Source organism: Hirsutella rhossiliensis, assembly GCF_020360975.1.
Source record: "Hirsutella rhossiliensis strain HR02 chromosome Unknown scaffold00001, whole genome shotgun sequence".
Classification (NCBI taxonomy): Eukaryota; Fungi; Ascomycota; class Sordariomycetes; order Hypocreales; family Ophiocordycipitaceae; genus Hirsutella; species Hirsutella rhossiliensis.
This window is the reverse complement of record NW_025408667.1, coordinates 9,299,847-9,313,862: the sequence shown is the minus strand read 5'-3', so window position 1 is coordinate 9,313,862 and position 14,016 is coordinate 9,299,847. Positions and strand designations below refer to the sequence as shown.

The 14,016-nt window shown below is 59.7% G+C and overlaps 4 protein-coding genes across 4 annotated transcripts; 3 read left to right on the top strand and 1 right to left on the bottom strand.

Moving 5' to 3' along the window:
• Positions 1–150: 150 nt before the first annotated feature.
• HRG_01204 (fungal zn(2)-Cys(6) binuclear cluster domain-containing protein) lies at positions 151–3,728 on the top strand (the record flags this gene model as incomplete). Its single annotated transcript, XM_044859675.1, has 4 exons — positions 151–1,050; positions 1,104–1,817; positions 1,905–2,979; positions 3,031–3,728. 4 exons carry the CDS (start codon positions 151–153, stop codon positions 3,726–3,728), a joined length of 3,387 nt encoding a protein of 1,128 aa, XP_044726075.1.
• A 661-nt stretch (positions 3,729–4,389) lies between these two features.
• On the top strand, positions 4,390–5,489 carry HRG_01203 (RING-6 like protein; the record flags this gene model as incomplete). Its single annotated transcript, XM_044859674.1, has 4 exons — positions 4,390–4,456; positions 4,517–4,615; positions 4,673–5,043; positions 5,106–5,489. The coding sequence occupies 4 exons, from the start codon at positions 4,390–4,392 to the stop codon at positions 5,487–5,489; spliced, it is 921 nt and encodes a 306-aa protein (XP_044726074.1).
• Positions 5,490–6,565: 1,076 nt separating this feature from the next.
• On the top strand, positions 6,566–9,868 carry HRG_01202 (kinesin motor domain-containing protein; the record flags this gene model as incomplete). Its single annotated transcript, XM_044859673.1, has 4 exons — positions 6,566–6,602; positions 6,658–6,697; positions 6,750–6,869; positions 6,919–9,868. 4 exons carry the CDS (start codon positions 6,566–6,568, stop codon positions 9,866–9,868), a joined length of 3,147 nt encoding a protein of 1,048 aa, XP_044726073.1.
• Positions 9,869–10,699: 831 nt separating this feature from the next.
• Positions 10,700–11,023, bottom strand: HRG_01201 (uncharacterized protein; the record flags this gene model as incomplete). The annotated part of the gene is made up of 1 exon (XM_044859672.1): positions 10,700–11,023. One exon carries the CDS (start codon positions 11,021–11,023, stop codon positions 10,700–10,702), a length of 324 nt encoding a protein of 107 aa, XP_044726072.1.
• Positions 11,024–14,016: the final 2,993 nt, after the last annotated feature.

The window sequence follows — 14,016 nt, the reverse complement described above, 5'->3', positions numbered from 1 at the left end:
CCCGCGGAGACAGCGGCACGGAATCACTCAAAGCCTCCAATCAGCGCCGACGCTATTGCCGCCCGCCTATGGGCAGCCGAGACGCCTCGGGTACCGAGTACTTTGCAGGCCTAATCTCAACCACAGCGGCGAGCCGGCCAATCACCAACCATGATGGCCCAGCTGCGGCGGCCCAGAGACGCCCTGCTGGTGGATTCGCTCTACAGCAGCAGCAGCACGTCGCATCCACGCTTTGCATGGGTGCCGCCGCCGCATCACCGACCGCCGCCGCCTCTCCCCTTCTTGGCCCTGTCGTCGGCGGCGGAGCAGCAGCACCAAGTCGGCCCTGGTCCCGGCGCGGGGACACAGCAGCAGCAGCTACTAGTAGAGCCGCGGCAGCAGCTAATAATGCCACCTGTAGAGCAACAGCAGCAGCAAAACCACCATTGGCCCCCGGCGCCGGCGGCAACTGAAGCGGCATCAGCGGCAGCAGCAACAGCAGCAGCAACAGCGGGATTCGCCGCTGTCAACGGCACCCCACGGCCCCCCATTGCGGGAGCCGACATCACCAACACAGGCACCACAACCGACGCCAACAACACCACTGCTGCCACTGCTGCCACTGCCACTGCCACCATCTCCTCCTCCTCCTCCTCCTCCTCCTCCTCCTCCTCCTCCTCCTCCTCTTCCTCCTCCACTGCTGTCCCCCACCCCTCTGCCGGCGGCAGCAGCAGCAACAGCAGCAACATCGACAACTTAAACACAACCACCCCCAGCAGGCGAGGCGCCGCCATAAAAAATAGCGGCACCGCCCGCGCAGCCACCTCGCCCCCAACCTCGTCGGCCTCGTCGTCGCGAAGCATCTCGCCGCGCTTGAGCAAGCCCAAGATCAAATCAAAGCCCGCGGCAGCCATGCCCGGCCGGCCCGCCAAACGGTCGGCCGACGGCGACGACGACGGCTCCGCCTCGACCTCCCGCTTCAAGCTGCCTCGCACCGACGACTTTTCTTCCGTCGTCAAGAACCGCCTGCAGTCGTACACGCGCACGGGGCAGGCCTGCGACCGGTGCAAGGCATGCCGGCCTGTTGTTCCCTCGCTCCCCCGTATCAATGCTGACCATTCCAGGTCCGCAAGATTCGATGCGACGCCCTGCCCGAGGGCTGCTCCCACTGCATCAATCTCAACCTCGAGTGCTTCGTCACCGACCGCGTCACCGGCCGCACCGAGCGCAGGGGCTACATGCAGGAGCTCGAGCGCGAGAAGAACGGCATGCTGGCCCACATCACCGACCTCGAGAAGATGCTGCGCGACTCGGGCGTCGAGGTCAAGCCCTGGCAGGGCGCCGCCTGGGCCCAGTATCCCCCCGATGTCACCATCGACGACATGGGCCACGCCGTCCACGATGCCGCCTCCAAGGACGATTGGTCCCAGGTCGGCTCGTTGTGGGTTAAAAACGCCGCCTCCAAGCCGCCTCCTCCTCCGCCAAACTTTCCCCGTAACCAGTGGCAGTCGAGGCCGCAGCAGAACCACCTCGGCGTTGGGCCCGACAACGCACCCTTGAGCTCCATCAGGGGCACCAAGCTCTCCCTGCTCGGAACAACCATCGACACCACTTCCTTTGACGCCCCGGACATGGACGAGCCCGGCCACGACGCCCACGTCTCGGCTCCTCTCTACAACAAGTCGGTCCAAGCTTTCCTCCAGTCCTGCATGGGCGTCAACCCCCCCGTCCACGTTGACCTTCCCTCTCGCGATAATGCATTCACCTACGCCGAGTGGTACTTCATGGCAATCGGTGTCTTCCTGCCCGTCCTCCACAAACCATCCTTTATGCGACTGGTGAGTTTGCCCCGGCCCTTGGGAGAGAAGAGGGGCGAGCGGGGAAAGGCGCCGAGGTATTCAGACTGACGCCACATGCGGCACCAGTTGACGAGTATCTACGACGAGCCCAACTTTAAACCTTCGGTCCCGGACCTCGTCATTGTGCACATGGTCTTTAGCACAATCTTCTTCCACTGCGGTGTGCGTAATCGGCAGCAGACGGAACAGCGCAACAACCTCAATGACTTGTCCAACAAGCACTACCACTTTGCCCTCGGCAAGATCTACGATCTGCTCGGCTCCCAAGAGCTGGTCGCCGTGCAGGCCTTGGCCTTGATTGCCCTGCACACGCGGGCATTTCCCAAGCCCGGATGCGGCTCCATTGTGGCCAGCATGGCCCTGCACCGCGCCCTGGAGCTGAATCTGCATCGGTCGTCTAGGACGCCAGGCGCGGGTACCGATCTCCAGAACGAGCTGCGGAAGCGGACATGGTGGGTGATTTTGACCGTCGTGGTGGCCATCAACGGGAGGCGTGGATGTCCCCTGCCCGTCAACGTCCAGGACTTTGATACGGAATTCCCCGAGCCCATCGCCGACGAGCTCCTCACGGAACAAGGCGTCGACACATCACAAACCCTTCCGTGCCCTTATCTGGCAGGGCTTGCCGGCTTCAAGATTGTCCCGCTCTTCATGGAAATGTACGCCAACATATACAGCGTTCGCAGGGACGCGCAAAACTACGTCAACGTTGTCAACGCCCTCGAAGCCCAGCTCCAGCAGTGGGAGGCCGAGCTCCCCGACAGCTTGAGGATAGGCGTCTCCGGTGACCTCGAGACTGCCTCGGCCCCGGCTATATACACGCGCACATTCGCACTCGAGCTGCGACTGTGCCTGCGCCATCCCTCGGTGGCCATGACCACCGACCGGGCCATGATGGCGGACAACACGCGCGTCTGCGAGGAGACGGCTCGCGAGTTCCTGCTCTGCATGACTCAGCTGTACAGGATGAAGTCACTGGACACGACGTGGTATCAAATGTCGGTGTATGGAGTGAGCATTTTTTCGATGCTGGTCGCGCAGTGGGAACGGCGGTTTGAGACTACACCAGACCAAGTGTCGTCGCTACGCCAGGATATGCAAAGCTGGATGGCAATTGTCAGGGAAACAAGCCTGCTCTTAGGTACGACCGCGTCCACGCACGCACCGCAGGCGAGCACTGACACGGCGACAGGCTGCGGAACTGGCATCAGCAGCCAGATTGGACAGATCATTGAACGCACAATCGGCTGGATAGAGCACGACATGCAGCGCATCGAAGCAAAGAAGTCGTCCCCACCGGCGCCGACAGCTATCAAGCAAGAAGACCAGCTGTCAGCGGCAGTTGCGTACCAGCCCGGCCACGCCAGCGAAGGCGTGCCCAATGGCACGCGCGTCGGTCGAGGGGAAGCGCCGTCCAAGGGATACTATCAAGAGCCTGGCCTGAATGGCCAGACGCAGTGTCCTCCATTGGCCTACGAGAATCAACCCCAAGGCAGCGCGTCCGCATCCGTCTACCCGTCGGAGCCGGGAATGTATTACAACGCGACCCCCGCCGCGGCCGTCGTGCCGAACAGCTCTGCGCAGCCCAGCCCCATGCCGACGTTTGTTTCTCAGCCGCCGCAGCACGTCGCTACGCAGGCCCCGACCGATATGATGTGGCAGGCCAGTAGCGGCAATACGTGGCATGACTGGACGGCCGCCATCGCGGACTGCCAGGAGCGATACAGCGCCAACGCGCTCCTGGCTCTCGGCAACACGGGGCGAGGGGCCGTGACGAGTCCGTCGGTGCTGGCCGATGGCACAGTCGGACAGGCGGGCGGCGAAATGGGCATGGTTTCGGCGGGAGCTCAATGGCCGCTGATCATGTTTGACCATACGACACAAGGCTGAGCTGGCGAGGCAAACCAGGGAAGCCGTGCACATGCTTGAACAAAGGAAACCAAGTGTGAGTGGCCGAGGACGGCTGGCGTTTGGGAGTGCGAGACTGGGCATTGGATATACCAAACTGGCGGAAAAGGCCGGACTTGATGGGATAGCATTTCCGCTTCGAGAAGCATTAGGGCATATATCGACACTTTTATTGGCACTTAGACAAACGGTCGGGTGCATGTTACCATCTTCAGCCTTGTTCAATAGGAGGTTCCTGGCTGTGAGACGCGAGTCAGCCTGGGGAGTGAAGGGCGATGTGCATAGCGATGCATCTTTTAATTTTGAATGAAGTTCTTGGCTCGACTTGTCTAGGAGTGATCGCTCTTCCTGTCTACAACCATCTTGTCTGTAAAGCATTCTGCAGTTCTTTTCGTTGGTGCGTGAGGACATGTAGATTACGTAAGCCACCGGGCCAAAGTGCCAGCTCCCATGAACCAGCCCAGGACGAAAGGTGCAAAACTTCGAAACCACATTCGCGAATCGTCACGCCTCAAAATCATTGGCCCTTTGGCGCGCTCCGCGCCTTTTCCCGCAAACTAACGACTGACGCAGATCCACCTTCTTTTCCTACCCTCACTGCTCCCTCTCAGCATCACCCCCTTCACCGAGCTCGCCCGCTACGATGGGCAAGAAGCGGCACGGCCACCCCGACGTCGAGGATGTTCTGGGTCGCCCATGGTGCTACTACTGTTTGTCTCCTACTTCAGTCGAGTTGTCTGGCAGTTATTTGCTTACGTCACATGCCTCAGGCGAGCGAGACTTTGAAGATCTGAAGCTCCTCATCTCCCACCAGAAAGCGAAGCATTTCAAATGCGATCGATGCGGCAGACGTCTCAACACGGCGGGAGGTACGCTGAGGCCAGCCTTCACGAAAACCGGGGCTGACAGCTTTGCGCGCCTTGTAGGTCTCTCTGTGCATCTTAACCAGGTACACAAGGAAACCCTCCACCAGGTCGAAAATGCCCTCCCGAACCGCCAGGGACTCGACGTGGAGATTTTCGGCATGGAGGGCATCCCCCAGGACATACTCGATCAGCACCGCAACCGCATCATCCAAAACTTTTACCAGGCGCAGGAGGACCGCCGAATCGCCACGGGAAACCCGCTGCCCGGCCAGGCTGGGCAGAACACAAGAAAGAAGATCAAGATGGAGACCAAGGAGGAGTTGCTGACGAGGCTGAGGGAATGGCGTGCCATGAAAAATACGGACAGAGAGGCAGCTGCCACGGGTGTCGAAGACGGCGCTGCCCCCGGCTCTGCTGCTCAGACACAATCCGTATGTTTTACTTTTGCTGACCCAAGGGCGCAAGACATGATAGCTTACATCGAGAAATGCAGCAGCCACAGCAAGGATTCGAGCAGCCAGGCTATCCCGGGCAGCTCCAGCACGGCCAGCCTCCCTACGCATACCCAGCCACCGCGCTGCCTTCGCGGGTTCCAGGGGCCCTGGGACCTCCGCCTGGCCTGCCACAGCGGCCATCTGAAGGTTTGACCGGTTCACAAGTCTCCGCTGCGGCAGGAGACGATATTGACAAGATGATTCGCATGGCAGAGGCGGGCGTCAAGACGGCACAGAAGCCTGAGGAGGCTGCGGAGGGGGATAAGAAGTCCAAGAAGGAGAAGAAGGGCCGGCTAGTGTACGACGACGCAGACATCAGTCCCGAGGAGAAGATGGCGGCGATGCCGCGCTATGCCTTTACCCCAGAGGCTGCCGCCGCTTGATCGGCCCGGGGAGAGGAGGGGCGGAGATATGATGGACGGATGGGGTTTCCAAATACCATGAGGTAAGATGGCTCTTCTTTATTTCTGTTCTACTTGTAGGGACTGGCGTCAGGGCAAGAGAGCTACTGTGTGTAGTCACAATGAGTGGCATGAAGTTGCTGTTGCCCGGTCCTGCGGTGGTGATAGCGACTAAGGCGGCGTCGTGACGCTGCAGAATCTCCTGGCAATGAAAATGACAGGTTTCTGTGAATTACGTGACGTCTTGAATCAATTTTGTCAGCCAGAAGAGGCATCGAGAAAAGAGGTCCGTGGACTAATCAGCCGTTTCTGTTCCATCCCCAGGCCAGCATTTGGTTAACACACGGCAAGCTGACCTTGCGCACGGCACGTCGTCGAATCTAGACCCAAACTAAGTTACCCATGGAGCCATTTTTTGGAACATGGGCAGAACAGAGCCAGGAAGCAAGTTGAAATCGAATATGCGGACTCCAGGGTAGGCAGCTGGCAGACCGCTGCAGAACCACCCGCGGAGTCCCGCACCGCTGGAGATGGACGCCAGCCCCACATAGACCGTCGTCGCGGCAACGGCGAAGCGCTAGTGAGCACGCAGCGTCAATCAACAAAGCACGGAAGGGGACGTCACCGGCAAATTGTGTCTCTGCTGGTCGCATCCACAAACAAGGACCCCTACGATCGGGCTTTGCATTTATTCCCGTTCATTCACGCGCTCTTTTCTTGGGACTCTTTCTGCTTTTAGCTTCGTCCTCCCCAGCTAGAGATATTTCGAGGGGAAGCCAGAAGAGGACGCCCCCTTGGTGGTGCATTTTTGTTTGGTTTGTTTTTTCTCCTCCCTCCTCCCTCCTCTGGATGCGACGCCTTTCTCCCATCGACCGACCAAGAACCCTCAGGACAGACACCGTACGAAGACGCTCCTCGAAAGATCAAAGGCCAAGCTCCACCACGGCAAGGTGCTACGGCCAGAGACGAGAGCGGTACTCGGCGGACAAGTGACGAGCAGGGCCCATACGATAATCCAGCAGCGAAGACGGCGGGGAGCTGGCGAGAGCACATGCACGATGGCTGACTCTGGGCAGTCATCCATCACCGTAGCCGGTAAGCACGTTACGTTTCGATACAAATAGAGGCGCGTTCGCTGACTTTGCTGCAGTCCGAGTACGGCCATTCACGATCCGCGAGGCAGCGCAGCTGTAAGCGAACTACTGCTCCCACATGGCAGCGACGACACTGACGATGACACAGTCAAAGGACCGACGATAGCACCGTCTTCTTGGGTGATGGCTCCCTTGCCGGCCTGCCCACCCCGAAGCTTCACCAGCGAGGCCTCCGAAGCGTCATCAAGGTCGTCGACGACCGATGCCTGTACGTTCCCCTTGTTTACCGTTTTGAATCACGGCTGACGCCCAGGCAGAGTCTTTGACCCCCCCGAGGACAACCCGGTTCAGCGCTTCTCGCGGTCCGTTATCCCGACGTCGAAAAAGGTCAAGGACCAAGTCTTTGCCTTTGACCGCGTCTTCGACGAAAACACGACTCAGTCAGACGTCTACGAGGGCACCACCAGGAACCTGCTCGACAGCGTGCTCGACGGCTACAATGCCACGGTATTCGCGTACGGCGCAACGGGCTGCGGAAAGACGCACACAATCACGGGCACCCCCAAGCAGCCCGGCATCATCTTCCTCACCATGCAGGAGCTGTTTGAGAAGATTGGCGAGCGCAGCCAGGACAAGGCGACGGAGCTGAGCCTGAGCTACCTCGAGATCTACAACGAGACGATCCGCGACCTGCTCGTGCCCGGCGGCAGCAAGCAGGGCCTGACGCTCCGGGAGGACAGCAACCAGGCGGTGACGGTGTCCGGGCTCACGAGCCACCACCCCAAGGACGTGCAGGAGGTCATGGACATGATTGTGCAGGGCAACGAGTACCGCACCGTGTCGCCCACCGAGGCCAATGCCACGTCGTCGCGGTCGCACGCCGTGCTGCAGATCAACGTGGCGCAAAAGGACCGCAACGGCGACGTCAGCGAGCCGCACACCATGGCCACGCTCAGCATCATCGACCTGGCCGGCTCGGAGCGCGCCTCGGTCACCAAGAACCGCGGCGAGCGCCTCACCGAGGGCGCCAACATCAACAAGTCGCTCCTCGCCCTCGGCAGCTGCATCAACGCCCTGTGCGATCGCCGCCAGCGCGCCCACGTGCCCTACCGCAACAGCAAGCTGACGCGTCTGCTCAAGTTCTCCCTCGGCGGCAACTGCAAGACGGTCATGATCGTCTGCGTCTCCCCCTCGAGCGCCCACTTTGACGAGACGCAGAACACGCTGCGATACGCGAACCGGGCCAAGAACATCCAGACAAAGGTGACGCGCAACGTCTTCAACGTCAACCGTCACGTCAAGGACTTTCTGGTCAAGATTGACGAGCAAATGGCGCTCATCAACGAGCTCAAGTCCCAGCAGCGCGACGCCGAGAAGATCTTCTTCGCAAAGTTTCGCAAGCAGTGCGAGAAGCGCGACGCGGTGGCCCGCGAGGGCATCCAGCGACTGCGCGCCGCCTACGACAACTCGGCGGCGGAGCGCCAGGAGCGCATTGCAAACATGAAGAAGCTCAAGGCCTTTGAGAGGCGCATCGGCCTCTTGTCGGGCTGGATCGCCGCCTTCGACACCGTCTGCGACCAGCGGGGTGACGACGACTCGATGCCGCAGAACCTGACAGCGGTGCGCAAGACGGCCCAGGGCATCCTTGTCGAGCTGGAGCACAGCAGGCAGCACCTCCACCAGAGGCTGGAGAAGGCGGCCTGGGAGCGCGCCATCGACACGGCGCTGACGCACAGCCTCAAGCAGCTCGGAAGCACCGACGGCACCGACAATGGAGAGGACGCCAGCCTGGCCCGCGAGGCGGGACTGCTCAAAGCCAACTTCAACCGCGAGGTTTACCACGAGGTGCTCGAACAGGAACAGGGCGGCGACGCGGCCATGATGCAGATGCTGCTGACGGCGCAGCTGGACATGGTGGCTTCGCTCGCCGACACGCTTGCCATGGACGAGGGCAGCGCCGTGGCACACGCCAGGCAAATCATAAACCGGCTGCTGCAGACGGGCTACGCGGCCGCGTCGCAGGTGGTCAAGCCCGACGGCGGCGCGATGCCGGCGGTCGAGGCCTTTCCGCCTACGCGCAGGGGCACGCCCAAGCGCAAAAAGGCGGCAGCGTTGTACGTGAAGCCGGTGGGCCCGCCGGCCATGGCGGCGGTGCACAACGAGAACGTCTTTGCCAGCCCCATGAAGTCGTCGCCAAGAAGGCGTAAGGCCCTAGGCGCGGCGAAGAAGGGGGTCAGCTTCACGCCCGTTAAGAAGACAAAGGGCCGGGGCGTGCGGTGGCGCGACGACGAGTCCGAGGAGGGCACCCTGGCCGACTTTGCCAAGACGCCGCAAAAGTTTGCCGAGTCTTCCCCGGAGAGGAGCTCGCCCGAGAAGGCTGTCGCGGAAGCCGCCGCCGAGTCCCATGTGGCGGAGCCGGCGGCGGACCAGACGGGCTCGGCGGGCCCGGACGCGACGGCGGCATCCAAGCCCGCGCGGTTCCAGGCCGGATTCCTGTCCAAGAGCTCGCGTGCGTCTAGCAGCCAGCAAGGAGGATCGCCGCTGCCGACGCCCCCGACGTTCAGCCTGAGCCTGACGTCGAGCCCGCTGTCCGGGACGGAAAGGTCGCAGCCGCTGGGCGCCCTGGATGCCGCCAAGGCCGGCAACATGTCACCCCCAGTGCCGCTATCAGTCCCGCGGACGAGACTCAGCCCCCGACTGCCGCGACCAACCGTGACTTTGGGTGCGGACGAGAACGCGCCACTTCAGCAGCACCAAGGGTCAGCGTCCGAGACGGGATCCGACTCGGAGTGTGGCTCCATCGACCCGCGCAAGCTGCGCAGCGCCATGCACTTGGCCAAGAAGGACAGGGGCCGCCGGGTCAGCGTCTTGACGGCGGCAGCGGCGTCCAATGCCAGGCGCGCGTCGTCGATTAGCTCGGGCCTGTTCACGGGAGGAGGTGGTACCGGTGGCAGCGACCGGGCCAGCGGACGGGGGTCGGGGACGGCCCTGGCAAGCAGCGCCAACGGGATATCGCGCCACCGACGGGGAAGCGTGGAACGCAGACGCAGCCCGCCGCTGACGTGCTCGCCGACGGAGCTCAAGGCGGACCGCAGCTTCACGGCGGGCCAGGCGCGGCGGATGAATGTTGGGGGCAGCGGGACGGCGGGGGGGAGTCCGCGAGGGGCTGTCGGCGAGGCGGCGCGTCGTGTCACTATTAGTGTCGGGGCGGCGGCGGCGCATCGACGGCAGGAGAGCCGGGGTGGAGGAGGGTCGGCGTGGCGATGAGGAGCTCGACCTTGCTCTCTGCTCGGATGGCTTGACCTACCTCTCCCCATAGCAGGAGGGTTCTGTGGCGATACACTTGTACATATTCTTCGACGGTCCACGCGCTTGTCTGGACCATGGTTTTCGCCTTGCTTCCCGTTCAAGGGGGCGGCGGGGGTTTACGGCGTTGGGGGAGGCTTGACTGTCTCGACTTCAAGTTGCACAGTGGGAGGGTTGTAGGATGAAGAGTGTGTGCTGTAATGATACTTCCACAGAGGGCTCGCGTTTCGTTTTGGGTGAGGCTATGAAGCCAGCTATCAGCTTTGCTTTGCCGCTTGGATGTCGCCTTGGTCGGCGGCACTCCACGCCTTGTTTTTGCCGTAGCCGTCTTGATGGACACTGGACGGCCAGGTGCAGTGATAAGCCGTCATACTTGGTGTCTTGTGGCTGCAGGACTGCTGAACTCCGGGAGCCGCATCACCACCAGACCACTTAACCGGCACCACTACCTACGACACCATCGTCACCTCTTTCAAGCGCGCAATTTCTCGTCAGGACGCTTCCAATTAAGCACAGACGAGTCAGCACTCAGCCACGCTTGTCTCTCCAGCCGGGCGGTCAATCTTTCACAATTGCCTGCTAGCAAAACAAAATCACTGCAGTGGCAAGTGCGAAACGCTGCCATCGGGTGTTTCTTCACACACGAGATGGACACGTTGGTACGGTTAATCCAAAAGCTCAAAGTGGACAGTGTCAGGATGCTTTGCGCTGTCTCTTCAATCTACTCAGTGATCCTACGAAGAAGAAGGCCCGTCGTCCCCTTGATCTCAAGGGTCTGGCGCATCAGCCCGGTCAAGGGATGAGCTCCTTGCTCTCGAGCAAGTCCCACGTCGGTGCCTTTTCGGGGTCGTAGTACATGTCGAAACGACCAGCTTGATGCTTTTCATCAATGTACCACATGGCCCAGTCTCGTACGTACTGCCACTCGGTGACGGCCGTGCCTAAAGCCCTATCGTCTCGGCCGACACCTTCGAGCACCTCCTTTATCCACTCTACACAGTTCCAGCCCTCAGTTTCCGCTCGTATTGGCGTGTCCCGCAGAATGGCCTCGAGCCGTTGCCTGTTCTCGATTTTGCCGACTACGATACGCACCAGCAGCCGGGGCGTCGGTTTCATGTAAATGTCCAGGTATTCGTAGTACCAGTCCGAATGGGGCCAGCTGCCGTTCTTGATATGGCACACGAGACCTCGACTACTAGGGGTCACCTTTTAAGGCCCGATCGTAAAGGCCCAATGATATCTAGACGCTGTAAACTCGGTGTCGCGGAGGCCAGTCTAGGCAAGGGTCAAGTCGACAAACTTATCCTCGAGCCCGGGCATAATGGCATCGCCGCCGCCGCGGGCATACAAGGCAACGTAGAGACGGTCCTTTCCCGGGGGCATTTTCGACGAGACCGATGCTGAGATGAAGATGACGTTTGCTTTCGGAATTAAATGTAGGCGTCACAGTTCCTGACAATGAAGGCGAGGCGGACTGGCGCATGGGAGAGCCGGCCGAGGGACTTTGCAGCAAAGACCGGACAGGTCCAATAGCGAAGAGGCAAGGGCTTTTATGTCGCTGGCGGCCATGCTTGTTCCACGTGTGTGACTCGCCTAGGTAATGGCGGACTATGATCCAAGACCGCTTGTCGCTGCTGGGTTGCCGTCACTCCGGGTGAGTAACTGGAGACTCTCGTCACCGGCTCACGATTTGGTGAATCAAAGAACACGGGGGTGACGGTGACCATAATATTCCCCTTGACAATTCTCACGTCAATGGCTTTCAAGTGATTCATTGAGCTGCTCCGTCATTGCAAGTGTGACGGCTAGTGGTATTCACAGCATGCGCCGACGATGCTATGAATATTGTAGACGACGCACTGAACACCAGCGATGACCAGTAGCGAGCAAATCACGCTGCCGTAGATACTGGCCACCCCTGTTGCTTGAGTAGGGGAGATGAACTGCAGAGCGAAGCTCACCATCCATGCCCCGTCTGTACGTAGCTCGTTAAGATGCGCTCCTTGGACTCGGCGCGGCATTTATGCAGCCCATCTTGCGGCGTCTGGCCCCTGGTCCGGCTCATGGCAACGTCATCGTAGGTCTTGCCCTTTGAGATCCCGACCAAATAGCACAGCCGCCCTTGACCTTCAAGACGAGCTTGTGAACCTCCTGGTCATATCCAAAGAAACCATCGCCTCCCCTAGCGGCATCAAACAGAGTCGTGATCCCGAAGGGACCTACGAGTACGTGCTGCCGTTGTGATAAGGCGCAGACTTGGGCTTCAGATGTGCCAGGCGAAGAGTCACTTTGGCAATGTCAAAAGGAGCAATCCGGCCGCGTACAAGGATGGAAATCACTGAAGACGATGCATTCCAGCGATACATTGGCTTGCTCGCAGAGACCACCGAGGCAGAAGTCCTCGCAAGTTCGGCCGCCACAAACTGTTACCGTTGATCTTGCAACGGTTCCCAACTTCAAAGACTTTGAGCTGCTTTGCAATACGTATTTTCCAGGTGTCCATATGTCATGGCGCCTGTGACAGGCGTGCCTCCTTGAAATTGCCGCGTTCTTGTACAACATGAATGGTTTCACCTTGATGTGCATGCTGAACTGCTTATATATATATATGTAGACACATCTACCTTCCATCCGTACACGTAGACACCTACTTTTTGACGGGCAACCTGCAAACCGAAAATCCATCAGTGTCCAGAGACAATGGCGACGCATAATGTCTATGCGGTATACAAGAGAGACACGCGAGCGACACCTCCTGTATTGGATGATTGCAACTTCAAACAGTATCGTAACGTCTGGCGACCATGACAAACTGCTCAACACGACGGGACAGACGACTGCGACTGGCCTCATCGACATGGCCAGACTGACCGCCCAGCACATTAGCCCCGTTCTTCCGTCGTCTATCAACTGTTCCAGTCCGTCATTGCTACCAGAACGATTGCGCTCGCGGCCTTCCAGCAGCTGGCAGCCGTGAAAAGGGACCCAGAGATGGAAAATGGCACGCGTCCCACAGATGCTTCTTAGAGGGCCTCGTTGAGGCACTTTCGCTTGCTGGGCAGCAATGAATGGAGATGCAGTTGACGGGTTACCGGTGCGGAAACCCAACAAGACGTCGAGAGCGTAACATTCGCCAACAAGTTCGCAGCCCTCAACCTCGACCCGAAGAGAGAGGGCGATGCAGCCGCCGGCAATTCAAGTGCCGACGGCCCGGCCATGATGATACATTGGCTCCCCGGCGACGCCGGCAGAAGAGGCCATCCGGCAAAGGCAAAAGGCTAAAAGGAAGCCGAGCAGCAAAAGAAGCAGCCGCAGGAAAAGAGGCCGACACTCGACGGTGTGCCATTCGCGAGTTACTGTATCATCGAAGATGGGGACGGTGGCCTCGTCACTGACTACCTCATTGCCGTCTACCACCTCGTCGGCGAGCTGTGCAAAATGCGGTCCTACGTCCAGTCGCCCTAGCATGAAGTTGCTTGCGACGGCCTCAATGGCGCCGTTGCTGGAACTACGTCCAACGATGCCATCTCTACTATCAAGCAACTATCCGCGGAAATGTTCGACGACTTTCCGGGCCATGATTCCCACGGAATCGTTATCAACACCATCACAAAGGGATATCACAACAAGGCCAAGGCAAACTTGCCATCGCCATCGATATCTGGGCGTCTTCGCCTGGCCCGATCCAGAGAGATATAGTCAAAGTGATATGGTATTGACCTCAAGGAACAGCTCTTGATCTACGCCTACCGTGACCTCTGCGACTTCATCGCCGACTTCCAAAGGACTCGCAGTGGAAGCCATCCAGATGCATACTCGCCGAGATTGGCCACTGAGACCCCAAACTTGACCTGCAAAAGGCCAGCAGCCAAGAGAGAATCGCGTGGCGCCGGTCGTACATTATCAACTGGCTCTTCGATCTCGTTAATCTTTACTCCTGCCCTATTGTTCAGAGCATTTCGGATCTGGACATCTACATTCTTTAGCCACAGTCAAGCAGGGTCTCGATCAAGACGATATGCTGCGTGTACGGCAACTTCGAGAGGAACTGCATCGAGTGCGAATTACTCAGGAAGCTCCACGGAGATTTCAGAGATGGGCTTGAAGAG